Source organism: Tursiops truncatus, chromosome 11 (assembly GCF_011762595.2).
Source record: "Tursiops truncatus isolate mTurTru1 chromosome 11, mTurTru1.mat.Y, whole genome shotgun sequence".
Classification (NCBI taxonomy): Eukaryota; Metazoa; Chordata; class Mammalia; order Artiodactyla; family Delphinidae; genus Tursiops; species Tursiops truncatus.
This window is the reverse complement of record NC_047044.1, coordinates 26,219,923-26,236,898: the sequence shown is the minus strand read 5'-3', so window position 1 is coordinate 26,236,898 and position 16,976 is coordinate 26,219,923. Positions and strand designations below refer to the sequence as shown.

Here is a 16,976-nt window from a genome sequence, read left to right as displayed (position 1 = left end):
AAGCCACCGCAATGAGGAGACTGCACACTGCAACGAAGAGTAGCCCCCACTCGCCTCAACTAGAGAAAGCCTGTGTGCAGCAACAAAGACCCAACACAGCCAAAAATAAATAAAAATAAAATAAATAAATTTATTTTTAAAAAAAAGGAACTTCCAAGAAGCCGTGAGCTGTGTCTGCCTCCTTACATGGAAAAGGCAGGATGATTGTTGACCTGGTGTACGTGAGCAATGCAGAAGGCAGTCTGGTTACCCCTATTGCCCAGATCCCTCTTGCATCTCTATGATTTTGTGTGTGTGTTTGGCTTATGTCATCCAAACCCTTTACCTAAATTCTGTTTCACTTGCCTGTGTAATAAATATAATAACAACGATTTACTGAGGCATTATTGGAAGCCTCAGTTAAATAGATGTACGTTTTTGAAACAGCTCCATGAGATAGAAACAATTATGATCTGCGTTTCTACAGTTGGAAAGCCGGAGACACAAGCGTGAGGGCATGTGATTTGCCCAAGGTCACTGGCTTGTAACTGGCAGACCCACTCTACTCTCCCCTTCCTTCACTGAAGTCTAGCCAGTCTGGTCTTTAATCAGTTCCTTGCAGAGACCAAGCTTTCAGTGAACTCAGGGTCTTGGCACATGCTGTTCCTTCTGCCTGGAATGCTGTTCCCACTACTCTTGATGTGGCTGGATTGTTTTCATCCTTGAAATCTGAGCTGAAATGCCATCTTTCTTGACCAGCCTATCTAAAGTAGTTCCTTCCTGCTATATTTTTGATTTCTGCAGAAGACTTACCTCAGTTTGAAACTATTTAAATTATTGTCTGCTTATTTGGTTTTTGTCTGTGTGCCTCAACAGAATATAAGCTCATTAAGAGGGGAGCTTTAACTGGCTTAGGTATTCATGTGTCCCCAGTGCCCAGTGTTTGATGTCTTGTGGGCACTCAGACAATATTTGTAGAAGGAATACTAGATAATGGCACTAGGCCCTGGGGGTGCCAAGGTGAATAAGGTTAGCCTTTTCCTTGGGGATCTTATAGTCTGGTCAGAGAGACAGGCAATTAGCAACCAATGCATTGTGCTTTGTAACATTTGTAAGGTGCCCATGGGGACACAGAGGAGGGCACGACTGCTTTGCCTGGAGGCTGGGTAGATGTGGAGGAGGTGACATCGAACTAGGAACACCATTTCACCAGTATTGCAGGCCCTGGGGCATTCTGCACATGCCAGGAAGAGCTGGGCAGTTTTCACTGCATGTGTTTATTAAGTAACTGCTCTCTGTGAGGCATCACGTACTAGATATTGGCGACCGATGTATTTAGGAGCTTGTAGGCGAAATAGAAAGACAGACTTATCAACCCATGATTGCCTGGGGATGAGTTTGGAGAGGAAAGCAGGAGCTCGATCATGGTATTGGATACTGAGATGAGCGTGGAAATGTGTGTTCTAGGCCACCGGTCATGAAAGTGATGTAGGTAGAGGCGTTTGGTGTAAGTGAAAGGGTGCCACTGAGGGTTCCTAAGTAGGAAGTGGTGTGGTCAGTTCTGTCCTTGAGAATACCTAGATGTTGTTGTGGAGGCTGACTGTAGGCAGGGAGGAGGGAGGCCCATCAGAAGGCTGCTGCAGGAGCCTAGGTGAGAAGTGATGGGTGAGGCGGACTGCAGGAGATAGTATAGAGAAATGCTTGGAATTAATAGGTCACAATCAACTGGTATGAGAGATGAGAAAAAAAGAGTAAAAAAAGGCCCGAAGTTTTCTAGTTTGATCTTCCGTTTGGATTATTACTCATTAACTGAGATCAGGCAGTGTTTCCCAATGTGCATGGCTAGAACTTCTAATCCCTCAACAAAAACGTTGGAAGATGGTGCATCATCCGTTTCTGTCTTGGAAAGTTACAAAGCGCACAGGCATATTCAAGGCTCTGAGAAGTCCTGCAATAGAGAAGACCATTAATTTTATTTAGTGTTTCCCAAATTTCTTGACCCTCCTTTAACACTAACACCTAAAACAACCCGAAGGACACACTTTGAGAAATGCTGAGAAGTGGAATAAAACCTATATTTTCCCGTAAGGCCCAAGCTCTGGGAGGACATATTTACTTTTATCTTGGCATTCATGACATTGCTATGCCGGAAACCTTTGAACATTTTGAGGCATTGGCACAGTAGTAAGAGTATGGATACCAGTGCCAGACTGCTGAGATTCATAGCATGCTAACCTCTCCGTGCCTCAGTTTCCTTGTCTTTGAAATGGAGCCGATAACAATACCTACTCCCTGAGGTGGTTGTAGGATCAACGAGTTAAGTCCCGGAAAGTCTAGAAACAGTGCCTGGCCCCTGGGGAGGGCTCAGTGAGTGAGAGCCCTTATGAGGGGCATTACAGGGTAGGAGATGAGACCATGGACTCGGAAGCTGCACTGCCTGGTTTGGTATCTCAGCCGCTCTGCTTCCTAACTCTGTGACCTTGGGAGAACAATATGGAGGCTTCCGTGCCTCAGTTTCCCCCAGCTGTAAAGCAGGGAAATTTGTTGTACCTACTTCATAGCTTTGTGAAGAATAAGTGGATCGAATCATGTGAAAGAACGTCTCTTGGCAGGTGAGGTGTTTTCACTTAAAAAAAACAAATCTTCTAAATTGTCTCTGTTATTAGCATCATTTTCTTATGTAGACTGGATCTTCATCACTGGAGCTGAAATTCAGTTTTTCAGCTTTCCCGGCAAGTTATTTTGGTCTCGTATTTTGGCATCCCCCTTGGCTGACTCTGGAGGCCTGCAATTCAGAGTTTAGTTTTTCACAGTGACTTCCAATTCTCTTCTTTTCAGTCGAGATTGGTTTCTCCATCTTGTGGACTGACAGCATTAATGAAAGCCCCCTGATTCTGGGGACCACGTGGCCCTTCCTCTGGACTCCGTGCCTTTCTGAAAAATGCAGACAGCTGTTTCAAATCACTTAGCGGAAGACCTTTGCTCTTGTGGCAAAAATCTACCCACAGGATGGACACAGTCTCCTGTTTCCTGAGAGAGAGGCTGGATTGTTTCCTTGTTAAAAGTTTTCTGATATTGTATCGGTAGAGAATCTTTGGAACAGGTCACACCACTGCTCCCATTCAAGCCAATTACCAGATATTTAGTTATCAGTTTACTTCAGGGATTGTCTGCTCTTGGTGAACAATTAGATTAGAAGATGCTGATGAAATTCGAGTGGCAGGAAGTAGAAGTTACATTTCTGAGTTCAGAGTTTCTATTTCAAGTTTGAGTAAGTGCTAACTTCTTACCGAGAGATTTTAGCCTAATAGAGTCAGATTCTCAAGGTCCCCCAGCCCATCCCGTGGGCATTTCACCTGCCTGGAAACTTCAGCTCATTTCCAGAGGTGGGTCTCCCTGTTCTTTATGTTGGCATGAAAACAATAATTTAAGCCATCCCCATTAAAAAAAAAATAGAAATACTGTATAAATACAATACTGTAACAATAAATTTAAAAGTCGATCCAGCTGGGCACTGTTCCCAGACTACCAGCTGAGCAGAAACACAAATAAGTAAAGAAGAAAAACTGCTATACGATGCAAATGGCTTCAATCTCGTTGTTTTCTGCTACTCTTATACTGCAGATAGATAGAACTGAAGTTACATTACAGATAAACAGGTTTTGTGGGCTAACCTGGAGACCTAATCACTGTTTATAACATTTCTGTGGGGAGAAAAGTGTATTCCATATTACAAACAGATGGTTTGCAAGCAAACTTCTGGAACACAATAGATTTGTGAGTTGGGGCCTCCTGGAATTTTAACCTCTAGTTGGATGTTTTGTATTCAGGGCTAGTGATGTGTGAAAATTCAAGGCCTCTCAGGTTCCCCCCCACCCCGCCCCTGTTTTCCTCCCGAATCCTTGCTTCCCCTCTTCGTCCTGGATGCGCTGTCTCACCTTCTCTATTCATCTGTTCCTGGGGTCCTCATCTCTGTCGCCTCATCCTGGCACAGCCCCCTCTCCAACCACTGTTGGGGCCCCAGGAAGCCAGGAGGAACTCTACATGTCATGGTGTTTGTGCACCTTATTAAATGGCAGTTAGGGCTCACAGGAGGCCCTGCAGCCGAGGGGCCAATCGTGGGGCTCTGAAACCAGACTTCAGCCACTTGGGGCTGTGCACCCTTGGCACGTTATTGCACCTCTCTGAGCCTCCGTTTCACCCCTGTAGAATGAGGTGGTTGTGAGGACTAATGGGGGAAGACTAACTGTAAACACTCAGAACAGTGCCAGGCATGGGGCAGTGTTCCTTCCAGGTAGGTACATGGTGGAGTAGTTACTCAGGGACATCAGGGTTTAGACAGATTTCCACAAACTCAGGAAGCAAACCCATTGTATGCAAATGCTTTCTGAATTCCAAACAGCAAACTTAGAAACAAGTGTCTGGAATCTCCCTGTTCATGAGTCGGTGCCGGGGTAGGTTTTGAATGAACGAGTTACGAGTTAGGGGTCTGGGAGGGTTGGTCCACGTACTCGAATAGTGTGAGTGACAATCTCAAACTCTTATTATTTTGAATAGATTAAGCTCTACAGCAGATTTTATGAACAAGCCTGTTAAATAGTTTCATTCACTAAATTGCATCCACGGTTCTTTAACCTAGCAAAGGTTTTTTTAAATTAACTTTTGGGTTTGGGGATTTTTTTTTTCTTCAGGCAATTTTTTTCTTTGCATTTGAGCTGGCTGTTTCCTAATTTGCAAGTAGGCTAGTGTCTGCACATTGGCCTTATTTTGTAGGCAAGAGAGCTAGCTGGAAATAAGGACTAGAAAAATAAAGTACTGGTTGGGAGGCGTAGGACTTTTGGAGAGATCCTCCGTAGAGAGTGGGGCAATAGCATAAGATAAGAAAAGCAAACATATCTCTGCCATTTTTTCCCAGAATGCGCTCATTCTAATTTGAATCCCATTTTCCTCCTATCTGTGGCCTGAAGAAATTGTAATGAAGCCAGTTAAGAAATCAGCCTATTTGAGACGGCTTCATTGAGGATCCGCCTCACCGAGAGCCGAGTCTGACAATGAGATTTTAATTGTATTTGGGCAAAGGCTTAAGTGTCTATGCACTTGACCCTTGCTTTCGTGGATGTATAGGAATAAGAGTGATGGCTTTCAAAAGGGACCATTTCAAAGTAACTGGTTTTGTTTACTAAAACGTGGGAGCTGTAAGATCTGTTCCCCCTCCTGAAGAAATCTGTGTGGGTAACGTGCTGTCGTGAAGATTTTATAATCTGCCGTACTGGAGAAGTAATAAGATATTGTTGTTGGTTGACCATCTGGTTATTCATTCTTGGTGTCACAGTTTGCTTTTTTATTTTTATTTTTCAGCTGGTGAGAAGCAAGGAATGAGAGTTTAGAAATCTCAGAGGTGTTTTATAAACCAGGAATTTATGTTTAGTTGCTTAACATGGTTAAATTTTGTTTTCACCTTATACAAAATAGGAATTGAAAGGTCCATGTATATATTTTTTTTCTTCTTTTTTTCCCCCCAAAAAGACAAACTGAAAACCTCAACTTCTAATCTGTTGCCTCTCTGGCCCCAGATTCAAACTTTTAGCTTACATTAAAGATAGTCTCTTGACTGCAAGTATAAGTCAGACATAAATCATAAGGAAACTCTAGAAAGAAAAATCACCTACAGAAAGGACCTGTAGAGATTTCATGTTTCATCCATTCATTCAAAAATATTTATTGAAACCCTAGTATTTGCATACCATGCTGCCAGACACTGAAGGATTTATAGAAGAAATATTAAAGACACTTTCCTTTCCTTTGAGGATCTTACAGCTTACTTGGGGGGAAATGACACAGACATATGAAACAGTTAAGTTGTAATTCAAGGCAGCATATGATTAAATACCCAAATGTGTGGTGCTGACAAGAGATGCCATAGGAGGTCAGAAAAGGGACTGATAATTCAGTGGCACTACCGTTTTCTGCCTACAAATTGGCAAATTGTAGCACTATTTGTATGAAATATTTTACACTTGTTTTTTTGGCAGCCTTAGGCCTTGACTCCCAGGCAGTACTAAGAGCCTACAAAAATATTTGTACGCCAGTCACTCTAGAACTGACTTTTTTCTCTTTTTTTTTTGCCTTTTTTTAGGCAGAGGAAGTGCCTTATACAAACCAGAATGCCTCTGAGAGGCAGGTAGTTTTTGACAGTCATCATCACTTCCAAATACAAAATAGGAAACCAACCTCATCATTCCGTGTTTCAATCCAGCCGTACGTGTACCTCCATCGCAAACTCTCCCTGATGTTGAAAAGGAGGTTTAATTTGAACTTAATGTCTGTGATGGACGAAGTAGTCATCAAGGGTCAGGTGAATTTATGGCTTTGGAGAATTGCTGATGAAAGTCCCCGCGGTCATGAGAAGGAGAAGGAGATGACACAGGTGGAGGAGAGTTTGGGCACAGATGTGCTCCCTGAAAGCAGGGCTCCCCAGGATGGTAGAATATGATGACATGCTGAAAGTATTGCACTTGGGGGTGATGGTTAATGAAACTCGCTGGCTTCCTGTTCTATTTTTGTCATATTCAAATTAGCTCAGCGCTCAAAGATGAAGCCATGGGGCCTAAATTCTTAAGAATTAAAAAAAAGAGAGAGAAGAGGAAGAAGAAGAAATAAAATGCTTGTGAAGTCAAATGCACTGTTGGGGACCACACCTCACTCCACTCACATCCTTTCAGGGACTCCCCAGAGCTGAATGTGGTTATTATTTAGTTGCTTTTCAATCTCACATGATTCATGAATTTTCGGTTTTTTTAAAAACTTACTGTCACTAGTTCTCCTCCACCCCTTCGTTTTAACCTTGGGCCTCGAGGAGGCAGAGGTAACAGATGTTTTGTTCTTTTCCTTGATACCGTTCAGGGGATGTCTGTGGAGCCCAACACCATTCGGAAATCACAGGGCCCTTGGTGTTCATTCTTCTTGTTAAGTTGGCGGCCCTGCTGGTGAGGCAAGAGTTTCCAAGTTCGCGTGACCTAGAGTGACAGAGACAGGCGTCAAGCAAAGCGGTGATCTCACCTTTCAGCTTATGATGGTGTTTATCAAAGTAGTTGGCCCTGAAAAAAAAAAAAAAAAAAGTAGTTGGCCCTGACCCCAGCCTAACATTTATTTGGGGGCATCCTCTGAGCTGGCCGACTTGGCAAAGCGGCCCTGGCAAATGTTTTACCCAGTATCTTTTGATATAATTTGACATCTGTCGAAATAAATGTTATGTAGCAGATGGTTCTGGAATGTCTTATCAAATTCTTGGGAAGACTCTGCCCTTGCAATATGTTTATTTGATTATCATACTGCAAAGCACAAAATGGTCGCTTTCATTTTTTTTTAACAACAAAAAAAGTTACACAATGGGTTGATATTCTAGAAATGAATCGCAAACCTAAAATGTATACAATGTGTGAACCCTTTCTTGAGCTGTTCTGTACCAGGTTTTTCTAGAAGGGGGCTCTTTAATTGTAGGATGCAGGGGAAGCTGTGTTTTGGATGTATTTGGCAATGTTATCTTGAGAGAGATGGCTCAGGAGTCTAAGTTCAACATGTCCACATTTGTTCTCTGCTCTGAGACATGATGGAAAAAATGCTCTGCTGGTTTCCTGTTGCTTTTCATGGTTTTCGCATCGTGTTCTTATTCTTTCTTGAAATCAGTAATCCACTATATAAAGCCTGGCATTTTGAACCGAAGCCAAGTATGAGAAAGTTTTAACTGATGCATGTGTGCTGCTACCCCCCCTTTTTTTTCTTTTTTGATAGGTGTACTTTTAAAGAAGATTGTGTGCATTTAAAGAACTCAGAAAACTGGCTGGATATTTCATCTGGAGCTAAAAAGTGCCCTGAAATTTACCTATTTCGAAGCAGTAAAGATAAGGTAAGAGGAAAGATTTTTAACTGGTCTCTACTGTCTCATTTTACACAACTGACGCCAGCTTCCTTCTGTGTGTAAAATATCCATTAGTGATCAAATAAGCTTAGTTATGAGATCCTCATTGTCAAATTATCAAACTCATTTAGTTAACTGATACTTAGTGCCCACCAGATGCCATACACTCTGCAAGGTGATGGGGAGGTAGCAGAGAATAAGACACATCATGGGCCTGCCCTCATGGAGTTTGTCATCTTACACAGCTAAAGATGACCTTTATTTGTTGAAATTAAGGAAAAGATGGACTACTGATGTCTCAGAAAAATACATTGATAGGGACTTCCCTGGCAGTCCAGTGGTTAAGACTTTTGCCTTCCAATGCAAGAGGTGCGGGTTGCAATCCCTGGTTGGGGAGCTAAGATCCCACATGCCTCGTGGCCAAAAAACCAAAATGTAGAACAGAAGCAGTATTGTAACAAATTCAATAAAGACTTTTAAAAATGGTCCACATCAAAAAAAAAATCTTTAAAAAAAAACCCACATTGATTAAAAAAGAGAGAAAAAAAATAAGTTCAGATTCATGGTCAAGATTCCTTAAATGTGTCTTAAGTGTCGAATTTTGCTGTTTTATGGTTTCTTTTCCTGATGTGTTCAGACTTCTCTTGACAACTGTCTTACGTGCATGGCTTCAGGTGATGTTGACAGAGAGGGAGAGAAAGCAATGTGGGCAGTGAATATCCCAAGGGGGTGTTCCCTGGAAAGTCCATGGGCTCTTGCTATGGCAGTCCCGCCATGGGCAGCACGGCAGCCCTGTCATTGGATGAGAGAAAGGTAGCAACGTGAGCATATTCAGGCATTTTCTGATTCACATACCAACTGCGCCCCATGGGAGAATGGAATTCCTGCCTTGCAGTCTCGGTGGCTGGAAGGAGACATTTTCTCCCTAATTACAGCTCTTGTATTATGGATAACTGTACAGAATCACCATCAGCAGCCTTGACCTGTCTGTCGAGCTCACTCTGTTTTATTTGAATGCCACATTAACAAGGAGATGGGTCACTTTCTCTTTCTCCTTACACTTTGCCATTTCAAATAGCAAGAACCGTACCACTTAAGATGATTTAACATTTAATAAAGGAGAGCCAGAGCATTTAATGAGGGATAAATAATAAAAAGAATCAAGCTTTCAGGTCATAACTGATCAGAACTCATGGATTTCAAGTTATCTGACTGTTGTCACTTTCTGTTGTCCTCGTGTGGGTGGCAGTGTGGAGGATGGGGGGGGGGGTGGGCAAAAAAAACCTGTCGAAGCCTTCATCCAAGCCTCCATCAGCCCTGCACCAGAATGAATAGATTCTGTGAAAAGGATGCTTACGCATCGAAGTATAGGTATGGCCAAACTTTTATTTCTCTTATCAGTCTGCAGAATAGCCGACTCTAGTGCTGATAGAGACTGGTAGAAAATACCATGATCATTGAATACACCCAGGACTCCGATGAGTTAAGATTACACAAAGCTTTTTTTCTTTTATCATTTTGAAAACGTTAAGGGTAGTACTTCGGCTCAGTGAGGTGAGGGAAAGTAACTTGTTCATTGACTGAAAAGTGCTGCTTACACAATTTGCTGACCTGTCTTTGGGTTCACTAGTATCAGTTAATCACCATTCACATCTAGTCTGGAACATTACAAAAGATGTTTACCACCCAGAGAACTATGGGTGCTTTCTTCCCCACCCCGAGTCCCACTGTGATTTGCCCTAATCCCTCTAGAGTCTTCCCACAAAGCCTTTACCTCACTCTCTCCAGCTAACCACCACTCTCAAGGTAAAGGAGATAAGAGTTGAGTAATTTGAGTAAAGCTATTCTTTGAACCCAACTTTGGGCTGATTATTTTAGTAATTTCGATAAGATGTCAGTCTCCATTTCTTGGTCATATTATTTCAAAATATTTCCTATCTTGATTGTTAGCTGTGACTTGCCTGAAAGTCTTAGATCTTTGGTTATTTAAATAATTCCTTATCCCAGACCCATAGAGATGGAAGTCTATGGTTTTCCCCGATTCTATCTATTAGCTTGGTTCAAAGAGTGTTTGCTCACTGCCCATCATATACCTAATAACATTCTAGTAACTTTCATGGTATGGGAAAAAAAAGACCCATATAGTACAGAGACTCTGTTTCCAAGAAGTTTTGTCTCTTTACACAAGACAATGAGAAGACAGTGTATCCTCATCCTCGTTATGAAATTGGCATTAAAAAGAAAGAATTAGAGCAATTCCGATTGTCTTGGAGGGACTTCATGAGATTTTGTTGAGTAAAATCATCAAGATGCAGAAAAGTATGTATAGCATGATCTTGTATTGATCCAAAAAATGTCCCTGTGTATGTTCATGTATGTATGGCTCTATATGGTTATTTGAGCATGGAGAAAAACATGGAAGAATTCGTGCTAAGTTGTAAACATAGGCTCCCCTGATGGAATGATTCATGTGGTGGAGGAAAGGTCAGAGACAAGTAAAAACAAACAAACAAAAACACAAACAACTGAAATCCTCATACACACAGACAAACACAAAAAGGGATGCGTGACATCTCATTTTGCATTATGTAAAATTATATGTTTGTATACCTATAAAGAGATTTTTAACAGTCAGTAAAAATGGCTTATACTGATAAAAACAGAAAAAATGTAGGAATAAAAGTATTTCCCACAAACAGCATGGTTCCTAAAGGAGAGACTAGAAATGTTCTTTTACACATCAGAACAGAAACATCAATTCCATCACTGATACAACCAACATTGTTTCTAAAGTTGTGTCCCATGTAGTAATACAAGAAACAAGTGATAGAAATAATTATTAGAATGGAATAGACAAAAATATCATTATTTGCTAATCTTAAGTGGTTGTATATCTGTAAAATCTAAATATATTAGCTTTTAAAACTTTAATTGTTCAGTAAACATTCAAGTAACAATAACCTTACTACATGTAAGACAAACTGTTAACATCCATTAATGAAAGATCCCATTCATTAAAAACAACAGAAGTACTCAGGCACAAACTTGAAGAATGAGGTATATACCCTGTATTTTAAAATCATTTTTATTAGGAGATACATGTTGAAGCCAGCTACGAAAATAGTGATTTTGGCCATGCGACAGCTAGTCTTAAGCAATAGTAATAGTAATTAGATAGTGAGGCAGTGGTCTGTTGATGCTATTTATAATTCATAATAGGAAAACCTTATCAATTAAAAGCATAAGCAAATATAAAAACAAAGACACATAAGGTATTTTCTTGGAAGATATGAAAAACATCTTAAATATATCCAGACATATACTATGTTTCTTGGTGGGAAGAGATCATAAAAATGTCACTACTTCCTCAATCTATTTTCTAGATTTCATGCCATCCCAGTGAAAATTTGAATAGACTGTCTTAAAATTAATATAAAGTTCATCTGGAATAATAATATGAACTGGTCAAGAATATCCAAGATATATCTTGAAAAAATAAAATTATTTAAGCAAGACCATTTCCATATGATTGTAAACACATATATAGTGGCAATAATTTGGCCCATGACTCTGGTTTAAAAATAAGAATATAGATCCATGGAATAGAGTAGAAAGCTCAGAAATAGATGTAAAAATTTTGGGGCTTCCCTGGTGGCGCAGTGGTTGAGAGTCCGCCTGCCGATGCAGGGGACACGGGTTCGTGCCCCTGTCCGGGAGGATCCCACATGCCGCGGAGCGGCTGGGCCCGTGAGCCATGGCCGCTGAGCCTGTGCGTCTGGAGCCTGTGCTCCGCAACGGGAGAGGCCACAACAGTGAGAGGCCCGCGTACCAAAAAAAAAAAAAAAAGATGTAAAAATTTTAAAGAGCATTATCGTAAGAGGAAACAAAAGAATTATTTCATGAAAGTTGATGAAATAACTGGCTTACAATGTGGAAATATAGTTTAATTCACCTTTTTTACTTTAAATATAAAATAAATTTTAGGCTAATTAAGAAATTCATCTAAAAACCTAACAGAAAGTAACTGAGCATCAGATAATTTGGAAGTATAATTTTCTGGCTCTGAAGGAATATATTCTGTAATAGCAAGAGAAAAATATTCATATACTTGACTTTTTAAAAAAATCTATACAAGGAAAAATAAGAGATGACTAAAGCACATACTTCAGGAAAAACATTTATGACAGGCAAAATATTAATCGCTAGATATGAAAGCTAGGAGAAAGTAAAAAGAAAAATCTAGAGACACCAAAAAGTGAGTGGGCAGAAGTGTATATTCTCACAAGAGGAGGTTTAGAGGGTTGGATATAGATATGGAAGTATGTTCAGCTTCACCAGATATCAAATAAGTACAAATTAAAGTGAAAATAAGGTTTGCTGACACCTAGTGATGGCGATGCCAATTAACACAACCTTTTTGGAAAGCAATTTGGCGATATGTTTCAGAAGTCATAAATATATTCATTCTGCCTGAAGCACTAATTCCAGGCTTAGGCTTCTGAAGAAGTAATTTGAAAGAAAACCCATAAGCTTACAGATGTTATTGCAGTGGCATTTATAGACTTAGAAACTTGGAAATAACCAAACTGGCAATAAGAGGAAAGGTTACGTAAAGTAAGGTCTGTCGATAGAATGATAGAACGTTATGCGGCAAGAAGTTCTTTGGCCCCATGGACATTACTAGATAATTGACACTCAAACTTCATATCTCATCTGATTCTTTGGGTCTTCATTCCGTCTTTATCCAACTTAACTCAAGACAGAGTTATTAACTTGGCAAGGATTCCCACGTTGGGTTCATCAAGCCAAGGTCTCAGCTTTTTAACCATGCTTGCCTGGAAGCCAAAGTCGCACAAAAATACCTTCAACTCCCTGGCTATCCTCTTCTTCCACGGCTTGAAAACACTTACTGTCTCCTATTTTCAGATCAACTCCAACTTCTTCTGCCCCATTGTTCCCCTGAAACTGAACTCCATGGAGCCATTCCAGCAGACACTATAAGTCCTCATCTTACTTGGCCTCTTGGCTGCATTTTTGAAACTCTGTCTTCCATCACCTTCCATGGTGCACCTTCTCCATGCTCTCTTCTTTCCTTCTTGACTATGCCTCGACCTCCTTTGCTGGCTCCTTCTCTCCCTGACTCTAAATGTTGGAGTTATTTCAGCCCCAGGTTTGGCTCTTCCTCTCTTCTGACTCTGTACTTTGTCCACAGACAATCTTATCCACTCCCATGGCTTGATATACCATCTATATGTTGATGTCTCCTTTATCTCCCACCCAGATTGCTTCTGGGCTCCAGGCTTATTATATCTTCTTAATTATCACACAAGCATCTTGAACTACACACATCCAAAAATTGAAGTCTTGATTTTTCCACCCAGGGTCTGCCTCCTGCTCGTGTGTCCCATTGCAATATACAGTACCTCTGTGTCCAGCCATTTGCTTACCACATCCACATGCCCCACTTCCAGTCCTGCCCCATGCTACCTCTAATGGGTATATTGAAGCTGTCAATTCTTTCCATTTCTATTGTACCATCCTAGCCCAGGCTTCTATCCTCTCTTAATGATCTCCATCCCGTGTGACCTTCCGGTTTTCATCTAGCAGACTTTCCCACACTTCTGCTAGACTATAAGCTCCTTGAGGGCAAGGACGGTAGCCGCTTGCTTCACTGAAGTAATCAGTGCCTTGTGTAGCACATGGCACCTCCTAACAGCTTGATAAATGTTTATGGAATAAATTAATGCAATGATTACAGTTATGTAAATGCTATGTATATGAGAACTGGAAGGCAATGTGGAAAATTTAAAACAGTTAGTGAAAATAGGACTTTAACAAGCTTTCCGGTGCTTTTGTTATGATGTTTGAGCAATGAATTCAGTTTAAGACATACATGTGTACAGGATAACAGGTGATAACGGTCATGCGCTGAGATGTGCGGTACAGGGAGAAATGCAGGGGTGAAGCATGTGTGAGAGTTCAGCCAGGTGTTGAAGATGAGCTGCTGGGGATGGTCTGGGGTTCAGTAATATGTTCAGGTCCCCTGGAGAGGGTTGGACTTCAGTCCAGTGGAAGTTGGACTCTAAGAACTTGCGTTCCAGCATGATCCTATGGCTCAGAAACAGGATTTTTTGAAAATGGAAAGATGGGGGTGAGATCCCAGGGCTAGAAGAGATTTAGCAAGCGTATCAGAAGATGAGAGACAGTGGTCTTAGCTGGCTGTGCAGAGTCTGGGCAGAGGTCTGAAGTATAACAGAAGATGGACACCTATCACTCTCCATCGTGGGTGATAAGGTTACCACTTCCTGTGGTCCCAGCTTCCTAAAATTTAGCCCACCTCCTCACCAGATCCCCTGCATGCACGTGATGCAGAAGTGGTCTCCCATTGGCATATTATTTTTAACTTTCCTTTTTCTTTTTCTTCTTCTTCCTCTTTTTCCTTTTTCTTCCTTCTTTCCTCCCTCCCTCCCTCCATCCCTCCCTCCTTCCTTTCTCTCTCTCTCTCTCTTTCTTTCTTTCTTCTTCTCCTCCTCCCTCCTAAACATAAACAAATGAAAAAAAATTGTGTATTTGGATGAGAATACTTAATATCATAAAGATATAAAATCCCCTAAAATTAATGCATATATTAGTACAATTCCAGTTAAACTCACAGTCCCCACACCCCATTTGCGTAAAATGATCTTAAAGTTCATATGGAAGAATAATGTTTAGGAAATGCTAAGAAAATTATGAAAATAAAAATAGAGAGAGTTGGGCTTCCCTGGTGGTGCAGTGGTTGAGAGTCTGCCTGCCGATGCAGGGAACGCGGGTTCGTGCCCCGGTCCGGGAAGATCCCACATGCCGCGGAGCAGCTGGGCCCGTGAGCCATGGCCGCTGAGCCTGCGCGTCCGGAGCCTGTGCTCCGCAGTGGGAGAGGCCACGGCAGTGAGAGGCCCACGTACCGCAAAAAAAAAAAAAAAAAAGACAGTTGCCATAAATATATTTAAATCCACAGTAGTAAAAATTTGATGACATTGGAATAGAATTAGATCAATAGATAATTGGAACAGTGCAAAGTTCAGAAATAGCTTGCAGGTATATGGTGATTTAATATATGACAAAAGGGGTAGTTCAGTGGGAAAAGGAATTTTTTTTTTTTAGTAAATGGTTGTGACATAGCTGATTAACCATCTGGATAAAAATAAAGTTCGACCCTTATCTTACACTATACATAAAAATAAATTCCAGATGGATTAAAGACATAGTTTAAAAAATAAAGCAACAAAGATGGTGGAACAATATTATATTTGTCCACAAGCAAGACTTTGGGAGGAACTTTATAACCAAGACAAGAAACCCTGCATTTGATTACATAAAAACACATTGTGTAGGGTAAAAGATAACACACATACAAATGGCAAGACAAACAGATCAGGAGAAAATATGTCAGAAATACGACAGATAAGGATTAATATCTGTACTATACAGAGAGCTCTTAAAATTGATAAGAAAAATACACACAAAGCAGAAAAAATGGTCCAAGGATATGAATATGCAATTCACAAAAGAGCAAATTAAATAGCCAACAAAACATCTCTTTCTTTATATTGGCAATCTAAGAAATTCTCCTTCTATGGCAAGTCAGAGGTGAGTTCATTTAAGGCTCTAGGATGGATGGAAATGATGGAAAAAGACCATAATTTGGTTCCTGAAATTTCTTCCCCACACAGACGACTGTGACTGTGGTGGGAAGCTTCTCTCCAAGACACTCGGAGTGCATGGTGCAGAACGTGGACACCGGCAGGATGCTCTGCAAGGGCAAAAGTGTATCCAATGAGACCTGCACCTGCAGCATCCCGACCAGAGCAACCTACAAAGGCAAGTGGACTCTTGCTGTTTTTTTTTTTGTTGTTGTTAGAAAATGAAGCAGGCAGGAGAAACTTCTGAGTCCAGATTGCCCAGGAAACAAGTTAAATGACAGAATCTGAATAGTCCCACGCTGTAGACTCTCTCTCCCCCTACCCCTTGCTTCCCACTTTTCCCCTCAGTCCCGCTCACCTCTGCTCCACTCATCACAGGAGTGCAGGACCCCACAGTCACATGTGGCTGGAGAATGACAGAGGATGGTAAGTTGGTTAGGTGAGTGGAGTCAAGCCAGAGACCTTTGGGCTGACCTTACATGGATGGTTCAGATAATTCAGAGATCTGAACATCTGGGAATGCCCTTGATGAGATGAGAAAACAGAACGGCCAATATTTTATCATCTTAAGTTCATTGCATTCGTTCATTCATACAGGACGTATTTATTGAGCATCTACGTGCCAGACACTGTGCTAAATGGTAGGGAGTCAGTGACCGAAAACACTCACCTGGTCCTTGTTCACAGTATTTAGAGCCTCTTGAGGTAGAGATGAGTAAACAGCACCTTACAGTGCAGTGGGTAGCATGCAGGGAACATAGCACACCATGGGGAGCACATGAAAAGGGCACCTAACTGGACTTGTGGGGGCAGGTGAGGATGCAAGGAAAACTTTCTGGAGGATGAATAGGGTTGAGCTGGACAAAGAAGAAGGGGAAGAGTAATGCAGTCAGAGAACAACTAGTGTGATGGCCAAAAGGAGAGAAAAAGCTTTGTCTGAGGAGCCAGAAGAGGTTCTATATGGCCAAGGCAAATAAGGTAGAAAGCAGAATGATAGAAAATGGATACCAAAGAAGGTACAAAGTGTCTGGCACAAAGTAGCCATTGATGATCAATAAATTTCTGTTGAATGAATGGCCGCAGGTGGAGAATGGGACAGGGGGAGGGAAGGGCTGAGTTCTGAAAGGTCAGAGAGAAGGGAAGCTGTGGCAGTGACGGGGTGATGGGACTGAGAGCTGAAACTGTTGAAGACAGGTAAGGGTGGAGCGAAGTGGGTGGATTCAAAGGATGGTTAGGAGTTAATACAATGGACAGACTGAGGATTCATGAGTCCCTCTGGGTCTCATGAATATGAATATGCGATTCACAAGTCTTGCTCACCTGTAACATAAGCTTCGGAAGTATTTGATTTTTTTTTTTTCTTTTTTTTGCGGTACGCGGGCCTCTCACTATTGTGG

General features: G+C 41.3%; 1 protein-coding gene across 1 annotated transcript in view; it reads left to right on the top strand.

The window, feature by feature from the left end:
• PLXNC1 (plexin C1) overlaps window positions 1-16,976 on the top strand; it is a 141,996-nt gene that overhangs the window by 46,896 nt on the left and 78,124 nt on the right. Inside the window, exons 5-6 of the mRNA XM_019952201.3 lie at window positions 7,771-7,885; window positions 15,610-15,757. Coding sequence (XP_019807760.1) covers window positions 7,771-7,885; window positions 15,610-15,757 — 263 coding nt within the window. The remainder of the gene's footprint in view (window positions 1-7,770; window positions 7,886-15,609; window positions 15,758-16,976) is intronic.